A 19,044-nucleotide genomic window follows, 5' to 3' on the forward strand; every position below is an offset into this window, starting at 1 on the left:
CCACGTTTTTTCTCAAACTCCAACCAATGGTGCCATCTGTCCTGCTGAGAAGTTGGTCAAGAAGGTATGTAAACAGTTGACAAAATGGTAACTGTGGAAAGGTCAGAGAGACATAGGGAAGGACCATCTGGTCCAATCAGAGCTGAAAGATACCCAACTGTGATACTGGCCCTGGAACATACAAAGACCATCTTTGCTCTGTAGGCCCTCCAAACATGACTGCACAACCAAACTAGAATCTCACTCCTTATCTGACTCTCTGACCTCTCTCACTCAATGTGTAAACAGCTCAGTGGAAGGGAGCGCTATATGATTTAGATATAATACATAGCGATTTCTTTTCATTTATTTGGAAAAATATAGCTTGTGGGACAAAAGTCTTCTGTAGAAATCAAGTCATTTAAGGATTTGAGTTCAGTAAGAGATAAAAAAAGACAATATCTCAGCTTTAATTTAATTATAAAACTATGTGATGATGAGTGTCTGAATACAGTCACATATCTGTGGTAATAAACATTATGTACCAAACTGAAAATGTTTCAGGAGGAATATATGTGCCACTACTGTACAAACCAAATATTGCAGCTGTAATAAAACAGAGATTCATGTAGTTTATTACTGATATCATCATGCTGTGTTTACTCTCATCTTAATAATACCTTAATGTGAATGTTGCTATAGTGCTGGTATGTTATTAACCTGCCAGTAACTGTGGCTCAGTGCACGCCACTCTATGGATCAACGAGAGGAAACTGTTTGACCATATCAAGAACAACCATGTCGAGAATACAGAGATGCACTGGCTCTTATATCTAAAGACAAATTATACCCCTGGTATTCTTTTGTACTGCTGATCAGTTCCAGTAAGGAGTACAGTGACGATGGCAAGGCAGACAGTGACACTGGATTTCCAACATGCCTCCCACTCATCCCCAACTAACTTCACAAACATTTCTGTCCATCTGTAAATCTGAAAGTGGGAATGACTAACAATTTACATTTGGACGTCTGGTGTGAAAAAATGATCTCATGAATCATCAACAAAAACACTGTTTCACATTCTATACAACACTCTCGCACTGAACTGGATATTTGTAGCCCTGTTAAATGTAAACAAGTGTAAATCTTTAGATTTATATTCAAATGTTGAGCAATGTTTTGACTATGTTAATGGCCAGTGTGTGACAGACATTGTGAATGTGTGACGCGATCTCATGTCTATACACAAACAGTGTCCTGGTTACTCAGGATAGTTAACAAACTGAAAACAGGTTTAGTAGGGACTATTTCTTCATTCTTCATTTGACATTTACTGTTTGGTTTAGTCTAACAGCTTTCAATTATCCTGTTTCCAGCAGCAGCAGCAGGCAGCAGTTTTCAGCAATAAATTAACTGTACACGACCTGCTGAAAACAAAAGACAGAAAAAGTTAGCTAGACCCAGATATTTTGCTCAGGAGTTGGTCGAGACCAAAATGGAGCTAAGATTGAATATTGAACTTAGAGTGACCAGAAATACAACTCCATGATATACTCATGGATATATGCTATGTAGGCAGTTTTGTGCTAAAATCTAATGGTCTAAACTCAATACACCTTCAAGTATTCTATTTCTTTTGTAAGAGAAAAACTGATCCAACTTTCCTCTGTTTCAAGTCCACTTACTGAAAGGAATTGTTTTGAAACAGACAGATAAAAAACAATATCACTAACCAAATCATATAGTGGATTGTAATTATGCTGCAAAGCAAAGAGCATGCTTCCCTAAGGATCTCTCAGACCAGAGATAAAAAGCACATGGAGAATCTTTTCAGGCCCGTTTGCTGATATGTAGACAGCTTGTCATGTGGGGAATATGGGTAATAAGGGATAATAATGATGGAGAAAGACTGTGGGAAGATGTTACAAGCCTGCATGTGTACTTAAAATTGTTAGGAGGGGGGTATATTGCTGTGAGCAGATGGACGTGTGTAAGTGGGCCAGACAGTGGGCATATATGGGTGTTTATGCGTGTGTTGTGTGTATGTGTGTGTGTGTGTGTGTACGTGTGTGTGTGCGTGCGTGTATTCCAGGAACTGCAGGCTATGCCATGCTGAGCTGTGCTGTGCTGAGACGCAGGCTTCTGTGCGAATTAGGTCAGGGCAGGGCTGAAGGGCTGAGGGTGCCATAAGCAGGGATGGATTTTCAGGATTGGGTTGGAGAGAGGGAAACGGTTTCCAAGTTTTCCTTTTTCAAAAGAATGGTTAAATTCTCATTGCTACGCTGCTGAACCTGAAGCTTCATAAGTTAGTCTAAAAGTGACCCGCAGGGTATCTGCACAAAAGATATCAGAGCACTGACTTAAAAAGACACAGAGAGAAGAGATGAGAGGACAGATGAAGACAGTAGCGTGCCACAAGCCTTATTCATAACTCCTGTATGGCTTTATCAGTGGCTGAGACAGAATTACAAAGGCTGACAGAGTAACATGTTGTCCTGTACTTTGAGGTCCATTACAGGAGCCAGGCACTGTGTGTGCCTCCTCTACTTTAAAGAAGCAAGGTCTTAGTTCTACTCATCCGACAGCTTAGTCACAACAAAACTGCATGACAAAAAAAAAAAGCTAGAAAAAAACAAAGCAAGGAAAGGAAAAGAAAGAATTCACTCTTAAATAGAAAGGCCACGTGTGTCCTGTACAAAAAACTCACAATCAGAGGAAGACAATGACAAAATGGTACCAAGATATCACAGGAAAACAATGTGGGTTGGGACACATGAGGAAGAGATATGATATAGTAGTAAATGATGGAGAGAGGGGGAGTGAGTTAGGACAGAGACAGAAAAAGAGAAGCATGGAGGGAGAGAGACAGAGATGAAAAATAGATGAAGTGGGACAGCTCTCACGCTGGGAGACTCATCTGCTCCACAAAGGTGGCCGTTTCCTTTTGTCTGAACTACTTTGTTAATCAGCATTTTGAATTAATTTGATTCTGACTCACCATACAAACACTGAATAATGAAAAAGCAACAAAAATAGTACCCAAAAAAGTCCCTCAAAGCCAGTTTCCAGGCTCCTCCCTGTGTCAACACCTCAACTAAATTTCAGAACTGCACGCTGACATTAAAGAGTACTAACAGAGGGAGGCTTCTCACAGGCTGCTTTGCCTCTGCTGACTATCTGATAATCAGGATGATAGACATCACCGAAACCAGGCAAATTAAGTTTAACAACAGGGATTCAGATGCATTATCTAAAGTAATAGTGCATGATTTATAATAGTAAAGACAAAAAGCATGATTTTGGCCATTATGAGCTATTTCTAATTGTAAAACAAGTACTCTCCTACAGTAAGTATTGGTTTCTGTTCTGTCCTGTTCTCTATTCTTATTTTGTTTATTTAATTGTACTTTGTTTTCATGTATTACATTCTATTTATCTGTAATGTGTAACGTGTACTGAGAGAGGAGTATGTACGCACATCCAAACCGAAGCGGGCAGGTGCTGGGCTGAAAGTGAGCAAAAGTTGAAAAACAAAGAAACAGCTCGCACACTGCAGAGCTCCAATGTCCACTAAGAATTTATTGCACCAAGGTGACGTTTGGAGTACTACTGCCCTTCTTGGAGTCTGCTTGAAACGTCACCTCGGTGCAATAAATTCTAAGCGAACCCTTGAGCCCTGCAGTGTGCGAGCTGTTTCTTTGTTTTACGACTAAAGTGTGCAGAACTCATGTGATTTTACATTTTACATAAACTTACTTACTACTTACTTCTGTTTAAATGTCACAATAACTATTTTTAAAGGAATATGGTTCATATACTATATAACTCATAGCACGTTCCTAAAAACTGACTATAAGTGTGCAGATATCCCCTTTTTCATATTCACAAAACCCCATTCACTTCAGTGTGTCACTCAGAAACTTACAGAGACAATCTCCATTTGCATCCACTTTATTACTTTTGTCCTTTAAATATCTAAGTTACATTAGGCGACTCACTGCAAATGCTATTGCATCTTGCCCCTAAGTTTCTTAGTGTAGCATCTATCATCTGGCTGTTTGTGTTGTAGTTTACAGTAGTTTATGAATCCCCAGCACACAAGCTTCTCAGACATAAATGTCTCTCTGCATCAAGGAACTGTTTTGTTTGTTAAATAGCTCCAACATATACACAGAAGTCTGAGAGGAGAATAAAATATGGCAATAAAATGCAGAATGCAGCTTATAATTAGACTCCACTGACATTTCACCACTTTTCACTTCTGTAGCATTAAAATATAGATGGAGTATATAACCGGGAGCTGTGTCCAGTATGTTTGATTAAATTTCACAACACTGGGAGATTTGTCATAATGTAATTCAAGAGCATTTGACACTAATTCTGGGTCAAAACCTCACCTCTTCTCACCCAACCTAAAGTCTCTCACAAATGCATCTGCGAGCTCGAGTGCACACGCAAACACATGCACACACAGACACACACACACACAAACCCAAATGAGTGTTGAGCTATTGAACCTTTCCACTCAGAAGCAGAGAGCCCTCAGATAGAGTGCTAAATCAGTGTCAAAACCTGTGTAATGTAGCCGAGAGGCACGAGTGTGAGGGAACAAGTGGAGCAAAAGGTTCCTCTTTTGACTACCAGATTGTGTCCCAGACCTGACTACAGTTTCTACATCACACACAAAACAACAACAAAAAGAAAGAAAAAAAATATGCATGAAAGGTTTTAATGAGACATATTCAGTCGATTGAATCAAAACTAACAGGTGAGAGGGGTCCTTGCTTTGGAAAAAGAGAATATGTATAATGAATGGGTCCTATGTATTCATTCAGAGAGATGGAGAGAGAGATGGGAACGCTGGAGGTAAAGGTCATCAAGCAGAAAACACAGGGAAAGGAGAGAGAAATACTGACCTTTACTATAAACTTTGAACTGTCAATTAAAACCATATGAGCTCATGAACATACACAAGTGTACAAGGAAAACACAAAGTTATAACCAGAACAAATGTTGTTGTTATGAACCCTCTCCCTCTTTCTGTCTCTCCCTCCCTCACCCACACATACACACACTACTCTCCCCAAATCAATCCTGGCAAAAAGCTGATCACACGATCAGCAAGTGCAGGGGCTACTGGGTCAACCTTTGACATGAGTGACAGAAAGAGCGGGGACCGATCCATCAGTGCTAACGATTTTAGATGATTACCCCATGCTCCCCTACTCTTACCCTCCACTTCCTCCCATGCCCTGTCCCTTGTTGCTCCACCCCATCTCTGTTTTGCAGTGTATTCTGGGCTGAAAATGCCAAGAATTTCCCCTCGCCAGAGAAGGCCGAGCTCACTGCTCTCGGCATGTGAACATGCACAGCCATTTAAATGTCAGAAAAGGCAACAAGGCCCATTTGTGCGGGTGGTTATCAGCAGAGAAACCTCAAAACCGGCAGCTGAGTGTGGGAACGATGAAAAAAAAAGAAAAAAGGAAAAGGAAGAAAAACACAGAGCTGTTTCTGGGCAAAAAACTAAAAACATCGACATCTGAACAACACAAATGAGAAACCGACTGGCAATGCAGTGAGGACAGGGTCATTCAAACGATGTAATGTTACAGGAATAGCTAGTTTGCAAATGAGCAGAAGACAAGGATATCATTTTGACTCATAGGGAAACACCTCCAAACTGATACTGAATGCTAATTTATTATAATTCACTATCAACAGCTTATTTCAATTAGAAACTTTATCACACTATATTAAACACCACATCAATGAAGGATATACAGATTTAGAATATATTACTTCCTGCTGTCTACATCTGTCACACGGGAAATAAAAGTAGAATTGGTTCACTGGTAATAGGACAGAAGGCTAAGAATAGTTCCTGCTGTCTTATAACAGAGTTACAGCATTTATACAGAAAATATCAATATCAATTTTCCACATATGAATCTATAACCAGCCCGGTTTGAATGATGACATACTGAACAACATACACTGCAGAGCGCAGGCCGGGTTAGTCAATATTTGAAATAAAGCCAAGAGAAGTGCTTTCTTTCTTACTTCTTACTTACCTAAGTTCTTACTTTCCAAGCACGAAGATCTGGATGGGTGTGTTTGTGTGTGTGTGTAGAAAGTACAATCATGGTATAAAAAGGGTTTTAATGTTACCAGCAAATAGCCTTTATGAGGAGATTGTTATTTACTGTCCTGCACATTACTTACAGCTTACACTATGACCATAACCCAGAAGAGGATCAGTGGTTTGGTCTTATGCTAAATTGTGTTTCCTGATCCCTCTATGGTGAAAGCTTTTATCTTAGGTGAAAATCAAAAGGGTGGCAGGACACACTGGGGCACCGGTTCCACAGCAAACACAGCATGAAACCAGGAAACAGTCAGAGAGCAGGTGACAGGGATGGGGAGCCTAAATGGAGCTGGATTCCTGACAGCAGGGCTGTGGTTTTGGGTTGGGTTGTACAGAGACAGACACAAACAGAAGACAGAGAGGAATAGATTAACATAAGTAACAGCAATGAGAGGAGAAGGAAGGCGAGAGAGGATTTGAGTTGATTGCAGTGAAAGTGCTGTTGCCTGTGTGTGCATTAGTAATCCCCATCTGTTTTGATTACAAAAACATGTGGCTGCAGCTGGGGACTCACAGCACAAACCCGTACATGCCACTGGAAGACAGCGCCTATATCTCTGATAGTTGTGCCACAAAAAACAAACATTTGGAAAAAATAATCAAATGTAAGAACTTATTTGTTTGTGAGAAACAAGTTGTATGTTAACAAGCGTCATATTTGATAATGTTTTGATGAAATCTAATTTAGATGCCAAACAATTTTGTACTTTGTTTACAGAGGCTACTGACTGATGAGTCATAGTAACATTTGGCTAAGCTGACTCTTTTCTATTAATGGTCACTGATCTGCCACAAAGAATAGAATAAAAAAACAACTTGTGCAACAATAAACAATGAATCGATCCTTTTGTGTGTGTTCAGGGCAGGTAGATTGCTGGGCTTTTCTGTTTGAGACATGATAAAATGAGGTGATTTGCGGCACCTACAGTACACGTCCTTCATCGTCTCTGACAAAATGTCAGTGAGAGAGGCTCCAGAAACATCAGGCATGTTTATAAAAACATGAGTGTGCCATTTATTTCTCTGTGTTTCCCTGCAAAAGAGAGAGCGAGTCTATCCCTTTGCACAATGCACACATATGCACCCGGTGGTGGATTATTAATAGCAAATCAAAAACTTTGTTTCCATAGTGACTGTTTGAGTCCATTATGGAAAGTGTCTCCTGTTGTTACCAAGACAACAATCCAGCAATGGCAAATGAATGTGGCACACAGCTGAGTGATGCGGTGAGCTGGTGATCTCTCCATAAAAAAAGCTCAACACCAAACCCCTGAGGCAGGTGGAGAACTGGAGGGATGACAATGACAGGTTGAAAGGATGGGAAAGCTTTTTCATATAGCCATCAGTTGTGCTTAAATTACATACATAACATATTTTTACAGAAACTGCTACAAATACTACTTTAGGTTGCATAGTATTTAGCAGTATCAGTCAGCTCTAAATTTCATTCATCGCTGTTGCTTTAAACTGCCAGTTTCCCATGACATGTTCAACAGTTCTGCATTTTTTGATGAATACTCCTATAATTACAAATTAATAATTACAATGGCCATAGATTGTTTGGTATTTGGAGCCCTGCGTCATGTTGCTTTTAAAATCCAGACATCAGAGTGCTGATTGGTTGATCATTTGGGGTGATTTTGTCTTTATTGGACTAGTTAATAGTAGAGATACAGATCAGAAACAAGGTGAGAGAGAGAAGGGGGAACATGACATGTTTGAACTGAATAATTCCTCCATGCTAGCATCCCTCTTTTACAGTTTCTAGTAAATGTCCATCAACCTATTATGACTGACTTTTGTAGCAATATTTGTAACTTAATATTTTAGGTTCCTTTTCATTCAGTGTTTACAATATTTTTCATACTTGTGTATACCAGCAACAAAAGAAGCAAAGGAAAGTTTCATAAACTAACAAAACAAGCTTTGGTTTCATCTTGGAATCAGTTAGTGTTCGCACAACTTTATCCTGGACTAACAAGGATGTGGGTGTTATGTAAAAGCTGTCTTAAGTAAGACACCTTGGATAAACATCCTGCCTTGTGACTCTTCATAAAGCAAAGAGTAACTCAGAAGATTAAAAGTTACATTTAACTAACTGCTGTGTACTCTTAAAGAAATTTATTCTCTGGACAGAGTTCAATTTGCTCCTGCCAATTTGGGAAAGCTAGGCAAACGTTTCACTGCGGGATGGAGAACAGGATCCTCTAGACAGGAGGAGAAAGTCAACCTCAGGAGGCACTAAAGAAGACAAATAGTCCTGTCTTGGCAATTGAATATTGTTGGGAGAGCAGAATTACTTTTGGGTTAGGACAAGTGTACTGTATAGCTACTAGAATGGCAATCCTGCTCACTTGCATAAATATAGCATAGACTGCCATATAAGCCAGGGACAAGCAGTAAACATACCATCATACACTCCAAACAACAAACATGACCATTTTGAGAGAAACGGATAAAACAAACACACAGGCCAACATAGACACACACACACACACACACATGTGCAAGTACACAATGTCCTCAAAAGTTAAGAGGTTTAAGAGAGATTCTAAGACACCAAGAAAAGCAAATAACAGCAAATAAGGAGCCACAGCACAGACATATCCATCAGAACTACAAAAAACACCCTAACAGTAATCCACAGCATAAAGCTCTTCTCAGAAAGTGCTGCCAACATGGAATTTAACCTGCCAACGTCTACGGCAAAAGCATTGTTATCCACCAATGAGCAATCCAAGTACCGAAATAAAGGAAGAAAACTGCATTTAAAAAAAAAAGACCAAAATATGATTTCATGATAACCATGACCATGTGTGTTGAGTTATCTTGGCCTTAGGGAGTAACCACTTTATAAAGTACACCTGCATAATCTAATGTAATCCAATACAGCAGCCCAGCAATAAATCCTATCTTTCTGAAGTGTATCATGTTCAGTTTTCATTGACACTGTGTCAGAGGTGTTGACTCAACTCTGAGGTAATTTATGAGGCTGTATAGTTAGTAGACATATAGTAGACTTCACTGTTTGATAATGAACTGCATTTCCGTAAGAGATGTTTCTGATGTTCTGTCCACAATCATTTACATGCAGGGAGCAGAGTATCAGTCTCTCAATGTAATGTTTTGTGGCTGGATTGTTGACATTGTGTCAGAGAGGTAGGTCAACACATTTCTAAAGACACAGTGACAAAAAAAACTGGACATTATGAGCTTCAAAAAGATTTATTCCAGTGCTATTCTATTCCTGATAATGGATGCAGGGTTATTGTGTTGACAGCATAAACTGACCGCTGGAATCAGATTTGTTTCTTGATAATTAAACAAAATCTCCCAAGAGTCAAACAAAAAAGATTAAACTGAAAGTGATTTTTTGTGATTATTTGAAACCAAAAATGACCTCAAAGGAAAAAAGATATGTACAAGACTGTTTCATTTTTTTGGTCTAATTCTTGGGAGATTAGTTCAATTGCTTTTGTTGCAAAAATATTGCCATTAAAAAAACATCCTTTTGATTACTCAGAGAAATGGTGTTTGGAGTATTACCAAAACGGTGCTCAGGAATCATCCTGGAGACTCAGGCACTCAAACTTATTTCACTGTGAGGAATCAGCCTGGAGTGACTCTGCATTACAGTAATTGTGTTAAATATTGCTCTCTCAATGATAAAATGTCTATCAAAGTGAAAGTGAATTTACAGAGTTTTGCAAGATGATTTTGTGGAAGTCTTTGTGGGCTTCAACTAAAGCGCAAAAAAGATTGTTTGCGCAATAGGAGGAGGTGTGCGCAAACAAAAATGCAGGTGCGATTTCATGCCAAAACAAACACCTACTATAATTGCAATGCACCACCTGATCTGCAAAACCAAGCTGTGTCTCTCCACCCACCTTAACGTGAGCAGGTTTGTTGTTGAGCCACGAAATAACCAAACAGGTTCAGGCGCAAAAAGTGGTGTGAAAAAAAAATAACACTGCTGCTACCACTGGCTTCACAACACCAGATAGTTGGCCACACTCGTGCACTTGCAACACTTAAGTTTCATAAAATTATAGCCCTTCATGTCTGGTTAAGCGTCAAGCTGTTGATCAAGTGAGACACACATGAGCAACCCAAAATAAATATACCTCCAGCAGTAGCATATTTACAACATACAACAAAGCCACAGCAAGAGTCTACAGTTAATGGGCCAGCAAGGACTACCTCCTCATCCACTTCTTCTCAATACATTCAGAGCCAGTCCCTCCTCACTTAAGCAGGTCTATCCAGTCATTTAGCAGCAGTAACTACCTGCCCACATATGCATGATAATAAACAAATGCAAATTTTTAAATAACACACCTTTATTTAAACCATGAAACCACAGTGTGGAAAAGCTATCATGCAAAGCTGAAACACAAGGGTTTGCCTCTGGCACTGACACACTTACGTTCCCAGGATCTCTTTGAAGTCATACTTCTCCTTCACATCTGAGGTCTTCTTTTTCCAGGCATGGGACTCGTCACCCAGTGGCATCTTCTTGTTGTTACGGTCAGAGACAATACTAGTGAGGAAAAAAAAAAGAGGATGAGGAGGAAACGCTCATTAATACTGTTAACAGTTTGACTGTCCCCATCCCCCACCTGCAGTGAATAATTAAGTGTATTAATGTCAGTAGATAAAATCATTTAGATTTTTATAACTTGGATCACTGACATCAATGAATTTCTTACAGGGGAATACTGAAGTCATAAAAACATCTGACCTACCCTACATTGTAAAGCAAGGCAGGCTTATCCGTAAAGAGTACCTTTCAAACTCAGAGGCAATTCAAGGTACTTTACACTGTAATAACTGCTAAATGGGCATGATCATGTTGTTGTGTTGTGAATATTTTCACTTTGGGCTTGGCAGTTGAGGTCTGCATTAGCCCTGTGAATACAAGCCACAGCTACAAGCCACATAATGGAGTGAAGTAACTGATTAAATAATGTGTCAAATTTTATGATACCAAAATAATGAAAAGATGTACTATCATACACTCAAAATGAGAACTTCTATTTCACGTGATTCACAGACAAGGAACTGTCGTAACCAACAGTTCCTGTGTTAAAACAAACCCTGCTGCAAAATTCGGTTTGTTACATAGACAATTAGATGCGTCTCAGGTGGCTGAAGAATGCGGCAAATCCTGCTTCCTTTCTCACCATGTTCACACACAAGCCATATCGTATGTCACAAGATACTGAACACAGGCTTAAGCTGCATTTCATCCATCTGGCTGAATCACGGGTCACAGGAAATTACTGGGTCATTGCTGTTCCTGTAACTTCTCTACTGTACATGGGTTATTTTGGGTGGCTGTGTTTCAGGATCAGTTAAAGCGGTCGCTGCAATGCTGTGGTTATGTTGGAAATTCAACATAGCAGCCTAAATGACTTATTTTCTTTATTCAGGCATGTTGTAAAAAGTTATGGACTGCAGGCAAGTATCTTTACGATCAGCAAGAGTGGAATTCATGACACAGAGGGCTAAAAGTCACTGCCAATATCTACTAGATCAATAAGTAAACTTGTAATCACCTCTAGCAACCACATTGTTCCTATAATATATGAGTATACAGTAGTTCACCTTTTCATAGGGTGTTTTTTAAGGTATCAAGTACCCTACCTTTAGAACTCAAAAACAACACAGCCAATGTTAATTCTTTGTTTATTCCCCATTCTCACTCTTGCATCACTTGTTCATATTTCTCTTGAGAAGTTAACATTCAGATGTTTGTCCTCGCCGTACTCTGAAGAGTGGGAGTGATCACAGAGAACCCTGCTGTCACAGCTATCATCATCGAAACCCAGAAAGTGCCTATAACTCAAGACCTCGCAGACTAAAATAGCCCTGTTCATATCAGCATGCCTCACTCCTCCTCTGTTCCTGCTGCCTGCCTGGCAACTTCACAGCCTGTCTATGTAAGATGATGTAACATATTGTTCTGGATTGTGCAAGTGCTATTTTGTTGGAAGACTATAGAGGAGAGCAGTTAATCATCTCCTAATTAGGTCAGAGTCAGCTCGTTTAAATGCTGAATTGTGTGTGTGTGTGTGTGTGTGTGTATGAGTGGCATTAAGCGATAGACAGGGGCAGGCTTAACACTGCTGTTATCTCAGAATAAATGTTAATAGGACGTGGCCTCTTCTGGCTGCATTGCACACATGCACGCAATAGAATAGATTCATAGATTCTCTTTCACACACGTGGTGGCCCTCTCGCTGCCTTCACTAATGTCAGAAGTCAGCTTCATACGTGTCGTCATGGAAACCCAAAGGAGCTGCTATGGTATCTGAGAGTCCAAATTGCTTTAGTGTTTAATAGCAGGTGGCGGCTAAGGTGGAAATCGTTCTGGTCACTTTGGTGGCTGGATGCAGTATGCTATGTTTAGTTTTAAAAAACAAAAAAAAGCACAAAAGAATCTGGTGTGTGATTATTGGATATAGGTTAGAAGGAGCAAACACACCACAAACAAGAAATAATGTGAAATGGCATGGCCTGTTCTGGTACATAATACAGCAGAAGTCATTAATTATCTTCCACATGAGCATAGAGGAGGTATTGTCTGATTTTAAATGTCATATTACTTCACAGACTATTAAGAGGTATAATTTTCTGTGTGTGTGCATGCGATGAAAGCTTACTGTACATAACCAAACGTAACCAAATCACTATGAACAAAGCTTACAGTTAAACATTTAAATATATCAGTCAATCTACAGTACCAATTTCCTCCACTGCGCTTTGCATGACCATTTAAAGCAATTGAAGTAAAAGGAAGTATCTCTAAATAAGGCAGCTGAAAAAGTAGCATGCAAAGTAATGCGCTTAGAGGAAGCAGTAAGAGGAAGTCCAGTCATATGTGTGAAAAGGTTTTGCCTGCATTAGAGTCTTAGCTCCTGGAGACAGTACGGTAAAAAACAAACAATACATAGTAGACTGAAACTCTATTTCTAGTACATCTTCAACTGGACACCATTCTCTTTCTCTAGAAATTGAGGATCCATTACCAGGCTTTTCGTTTAAATAGTGTTTCCAATAAAAATGATCTCTCTCTTTATAAGAAACACAAAAGAATACAATGAGCTTCTTTGTGAATGATAGGGTGACTTTTGTATATTCTGGCATGTTGGAATTTCTTTAGACATTTATAAAGTGATTGATTTGATTGAACTTTTAAGAATTTAATAATAATTTATCAAGTAAAATGTCAATCATTTGCTGTTTACAGCCTCTATGATGTGAATATTTGCTCAATTTCATATTTATGTAATCAATATGCTGGTCTTAAAAATAAGCAATGTTTGGCATTCTAGCCGTTGTTTGTAGTTGGCTGTAGAGATAGAGGAAATACAGAGAAAGAGAGGAAATTACATCAACAAACGTTCACGGCTAGAATCAAACTGGGGAAGTTACAATTTCAGGCTATGGTATCCTTCAAAACCACTAAGCCACCAACACATCCCATAAAACACTACTTCTGGCTCTGATAAACTCAGATTTTTCATTACTTAAGTTTATGGACAAACTGATTGATAGATATTTAAAAGGATAGCAAAGGACATCACTGCTCTGTTTAATTAGTGATCTTTAGTGTGAAAACACCTGCAACAGCACAAGACCGTTTTGAGGAAACTGAAGCTGGTGAAACCTCTGACATACTGCTTGTTTGTAGCGTATCGCCTTGCTCACATGGAGATTCATGGAGATTGATGTTAATTCATGCACTGAGAATGGGCGATACTGAACATCAAAGTCGTTTAAACATCAAAGTCATTTCAAATCTATGAATGCATCAACCCTTGCTTGACGCTGGTTGTGTTTATTTGGGAAATCTACAGATAGCTGTACCTGGCAAGTACCAACATGCACCAAAATCTCCTTCGTAACATAACCCTGATGAAGACCTCTGTAGGTCGCAACACATTTTTCATTTTAAATACATATTGCTGTGTGAAATAAAGGCATTTTAATTTTGCACAAACCCTACAATGTGCCATGAATCATTTTGAAGGAGACTTGGTTTTTACATTTTTGATTGAGACCATATCACCCACCCATGCAATGAGCCCTTCACAAGATTGAATAAGCGCAGTACACCTGAAGTATCCAAAGAGCACCTGTATGTGACCACCACAAAGACCCAGCAGCACTTCTACCCCATTGTCTTCATCTCCTTCATAACACTTGGATTTCACATCGGTGGCGCAAACATATGGATGTGTTTCATACATTAGGCCACTTCATATCACATTTCAAACAACACTGGATAGTCATTGGGGCTTTAGGGATAAGGATATTGTCAAAGATGAGTAAGGGGAGGGGGGGCTGTTTTTCAATCAGACAAATGCTATAAACAACAGAATAAGGTTCAAGTTTAAGACACGCAGGGGCAGATAGGGGCAAGTTTTAAAAATGTGGGAGAGAAGAGGAGAGACAACATGCAGGTATTGTATGAGCATGTAGAGGGCCACAAACAGCCCCTTCATGTCCACTGATGACATGACTGTTGGTCAGTAGGTGAAGTTGTGCTGCTCAAAACCCAAGAAGCAACAGGACTGAAGAGGCTTGGGAGATGCACAGTACCATAACCACATTCCCTAAGTACTATGTGACATGCAACATTCACCCTTGTTTAAGGTATACACAGAGAGAGTTGCTGTACTCACTGGTTTCCCATTCCTGTGATGAGCAGTGGACAGAAGAAACACACACACATACATACACACGACCACAGTTAAACGTCACAAATCAAATGTATTTACGGTTCTTTAGCATGAACACTTGCATTAATACACTCACACACGCGCGCACAGAATCAAACATACAATGATGTAAAAAGTAAACAGATGTCTAAAGATTTAATTTAACCAAACTGAACTCTTGAACAAATCTCTGGACAAATCCACTTGTTTCCCCTCTAAGCTGTGTAGCTTGTGTCTAACACACTTACAACCTGATTCTCTTTGGTCTTCAAACATTTACAAATATTGATTTTGGCTCAGCGTTCTTATTATTTAATATCTCAGCAGACAATCTATGGCACAGCTCCAAGCTGTGAGGGATTCTGCTGCCAAGTTATGAATAAAGACTCAACACATGTCAAAGGACTGCATTCCTGTTGAAGCAGACTCACTTCACTGGAAGTCAAATTGTTTTTGAAAGGATTTGAGTGATTTTTTTCAGGGTACTTTTAATGCTTTTGGAGCTGCAGAAGGCAGGACCCTCCTGATCAGTCTGAAATCATGTTTCTAATTCTCTGCATTTTGCTATTGTTCATCTCAATGGCTGTATTGTCTCTGTAAATTTTGGGGATCTCAGGAATTAGATATGCACATCAACCAGGGTGAAAGTCTCAAAGAAGGCAGAGCTATCGCAACAAAACATGGTTCACATTCACAAGATCCCAGGTCTCTGCAGGAGCGGACGAGTGCTTTTTCCTGCATGCCACCTGGGTGTCTCAATCACTGCTTTTGAGGCCAGAAGTGCAACCTGTTTAAAAGCATGAACACAGACAGCAGCGGTGCTAATCTACTCTGCTGTCTCTCAGCAGAGAACAACTGCTTACCATGGTCTACCTGCAAAACTGCATGCTTCCCTCTCCATCAAATATGCACCCATTGGCAGACTGGCAGGCACAGAGAGATTTACTGTCAACAGTCTGATTGGTCTGCTGGGCCACCGGTGTCAATGACGCACAACAAATCTCCTTTCAAAGTCATCTTATTAATTGATAAGAGGACCTCTGCTTGCAATATCCCAAAGAGAGAAGATGTAAGGAAGGTGCTTGAATGTGCACGTGAAAGTTGAGAGATAAGAAAGGGAGAAACAGAGAGTAAAAACTAAAAATACTCAAAGGAAGGAAAGCAGTGGCAGATTACACATCAAGTCATGTTTACTGAGAAAACTATTACACAATTTCTGCTTTAAAGGGGTTAAGAGCATCGCTTGAATGAGCTCTCATAGAGAAGAGGAAAACAACCATCTCTCCAGCATATTCCGTGTCAGTATCTGATCTGCGAAATTGCAGCTTCAGTTACATAGAGGTGCGTCTACATCTGCATAACCCGTCTGACAGCTGCTGTTAACTTCAGCAGGCGTCCCTGTCAAAGTAATTCAATCTTCCTCCAAGAGTTATAATAATAATGTTCCTTTAAGCTAAACAAAAAGTCGTCATAACACGGAGAAGAAATGGAAGTTGCTTGGAAAAGAGCTGTAAAAAAACAAACAAAAAAACCCAAACCTGGCAGGAAACCAGGCGGCATCATCTATCTGGTCTTTGAAGGAGAGTCAGAAATAAAGTTTAAGTCATGACAGTATCGCAGCAGTGGTTCCTACCTGCAATTTAACTGCGCCGAAAGGTCCAGCGGCCGTGTCTGTCCAGTGTCCGTGTGTCTCTCCAACTCGGAGCGCTCTCACTGAATCTCTACTTGGCAGCCTCACCAGCAGCGCTGCTCCTGACGTCACCCCAGGGCTGCGCGGCAAACGGACCAATCACAGGCCGAGCTGCACCGCACAGGTAAACAGCTCTGCCGCTCTATTGGCTGCATCTCTCCGCCACCCGTGACTTCTGCGGCGCACTTAAGATGAAATGTTTTAAAGGTGAATTGATGTGGGTGATGTCTTTTTGACGGAGTCGTCGTAATATAACCGTGGTGAGGATGATTATCATGCAGGTGTGACATTTGTTGAGATGGTAGCATGTAATGACATTGTAATGCTACTGTAACTGCCTACCAAACTCTGGAGTACATCACTTTTTCAGGCTGTCAAGATTTCTTATTGAAAGAAGTTGCAGAGATCCGTTGCAAAGGTACATCTACACAGAAATTTGTAGAAACTTGTAAATGTTAGTTTGATCAAAGTGGTCAAACTTTATTCGATCATGAGTGGGTCTTCTTAACTACTTCATACATCACAGCAGCAGATACTTATTTAGGTAACAATTTCAGGCTTATTCTTTCATTCACTATATGTGGATGTGGTATATGTATAGTCCATTGGTAATTTACTGTATGTGTTTTTGTCTTGATTATTCATGGCTTTTTGTGCTGTCTACTTTATAGGAAATGAGCTGTGTGTACATTGCTTTATGACAGAATAAGAACAAAAATAAAATCAAACCAATTTCATTCATTCATTCGTGACTATGCCTCAAATGAAGCTTATAAGATAAAGGCCATACAATCGACTTCTCCGTTTAAATTACATGAGCCCGCCCGGTGCGCATCTTTATAATAGGTTACATTGACTTTGTGCAGTGTCAGCTTGTGGTGGTGTAGTGCTCCACCTAGTGGATTACACCACCCCGAACCAGTGACGGTCAGGCTCATCCCATCCTTAATGTAGTATTCAGACATGGCAGGTGTACAGCAAGGACCTGCATGAAATTAAATTTATTGTAGTAACAGACACAGCCATATATATAACGCATCAATTCAGGTGAAGGCAAGGTAAATGCATTAAATGAGTCTGTTACTGCATTTTAAACTCTAAACATGAGATAATCATGCTGCTGATCGCTGAACTGTTTTACATCTTTTCACCTATTCACTTACCATTAACACTTGTTTACATTGTTTACATCTCTTTGCACCTTCATATTACTATTAATTGTCTGTTTTCAATATCAGTATCAATATTTGTTTATATATTTATTTGTATATTGTATTATATATGTGTATGCTATATATATTTTATATATGTATGTACAGTATATATATTTATATATTTTCATCTTTTATCTCTTTTTCATCTTTATTACTATTTTTTTTTTTATCTTTTATTATTTAATTATACCAGTATAAACTAATCTAGGGGTGCATTTCACTGCACATTGTATTGTATGCTTTGTGTATGTGACCAGTTAAGAACTTTGACTTTAAGTAGCCTACATCATTTGCATTAAAACGCTAAAATATTAGCATGTACCATTACCATTAAAAAAAATGTATACACCAGTGTGTCTGTGACATTCAGTGTTTTGTCTATAGTGTCCCTTGTTTTTTTCTTTTTTCGATCAATTTTCTATTGTATAGCAGTATATCACACAAGTGTGAACATTATACATTTTACATGTTTTCTCCTCTCTTCCACTCCCCCCATAATGTCACATATGCACAATCTTAAACTTTGTGAGATCTACTATGGAAAAGGTTACAATTGTGTCATCATAAACAATTAACAGTCGTAATAACCAAACTCTCCCCCACCCCTTTACCCAAGAAGCGAGTTGGCCCACTGTTGCCGAGGTAAATCATGTGGTGGTTGCCACCTCAAAGCTAACATTTTCTTGGCTGCAGTGAGGCCAGCCCATAGAAGGCGTCTCTGTTGCAAAGACAGATTCAGAGAAGAGTCGTCATTAAGCAGAAGCACTTTTGGTGATAATGGGATCTTAGTTTTAAGCATTTCACTTAAGATTAAAGATATTTGTTTCCAAAATCTAACAACATTAGGACAGTCCCAATATACATGTCTATATGTTCCCTGGACATTGAGAGGGCAAAAATCACAATTAGGAGATTCAGTGATCTTCATCAAGTGACGCCCTCTAGGGGTAAGGTACATTCTATGAGCAAACTTGTAATGTATCAGTTGGTGATTGGGATTCTTAGATGTATTGAACAGATTTGTCCACACTGTGTCCCAACAAATCACTTCATCATTTGCCCTCGTTAGGTCTCTATGCCATATGGCTTCTACTGGTAATGTCTTGTTGGGTTTGGAAATAAGTTTATATAGTTTAGAGACAATCCCTCGCGTGGGTCCAGGTGGGACTAACACATTATGAAGAGGGTGCGTAAGAGGTGCAGACCCCCATGGGATACCGTAGGCCTTCATGGCTGACCTTAACTGCAGATAGAAAAAGTATGATGAACCAGGTAAGCCATATTGGGTTT

At 39.5% G+C, this 19,044-nt stretch overlaps 1 protein-coding gene across 3 annotated transcripts in view; it reads right to left on the bottom strand.

Moving 5' to 3' along the window:
* Positions 1-17,812, bottom strand: part of camk1b (calcium/calmodulin-dependent protein kinase Ib) — a 35,598-nt gene extending 17,786 nt beyond the window's left edge. The window contains exons 1-3 of one of the 3 annotated variants that reach the window (XR_006403094.1): positions 16,484-17,812; positions 14,815-14,827; positions 10,551-10,664 (exon numbers count right to left, since the gene is read on the bottom strand). Coding sequence is in view for 2 of the 3 variants with exons in the window: in XM_044349239.1 (XP_044205174.1) it covers positions 10,551-10,664; positions 14,815-14,825 (125 nt within the window). In the remaining variant the exon portion in view is untranslated. The remainder of the gene's footprint in view (positions 1-10,550; positions 10,665-14,814; positions 14,828-16,483) is intronic. The other 2 variants (XM_044349239.1, XM_044349241.1) reach the window with 2 other exon arrangements.
* Between the last annotated feature and the right edge of the window lie 1,232 nt (positions 17,813-19,044).

The sequence above is a fragment of the Thunnus albacares genome, chromosome 4 (assembly GCF_914725855.1).
Source record: "Thunnus albacares chromosome 4, fThuAlb1.1, whole genome shotgun sequence".
NCBI lineage: Eukaryota > Metazoa > Chordata > Actinopteri > Scombriformes > Scombridae > Thunnus > Thunnus albacares.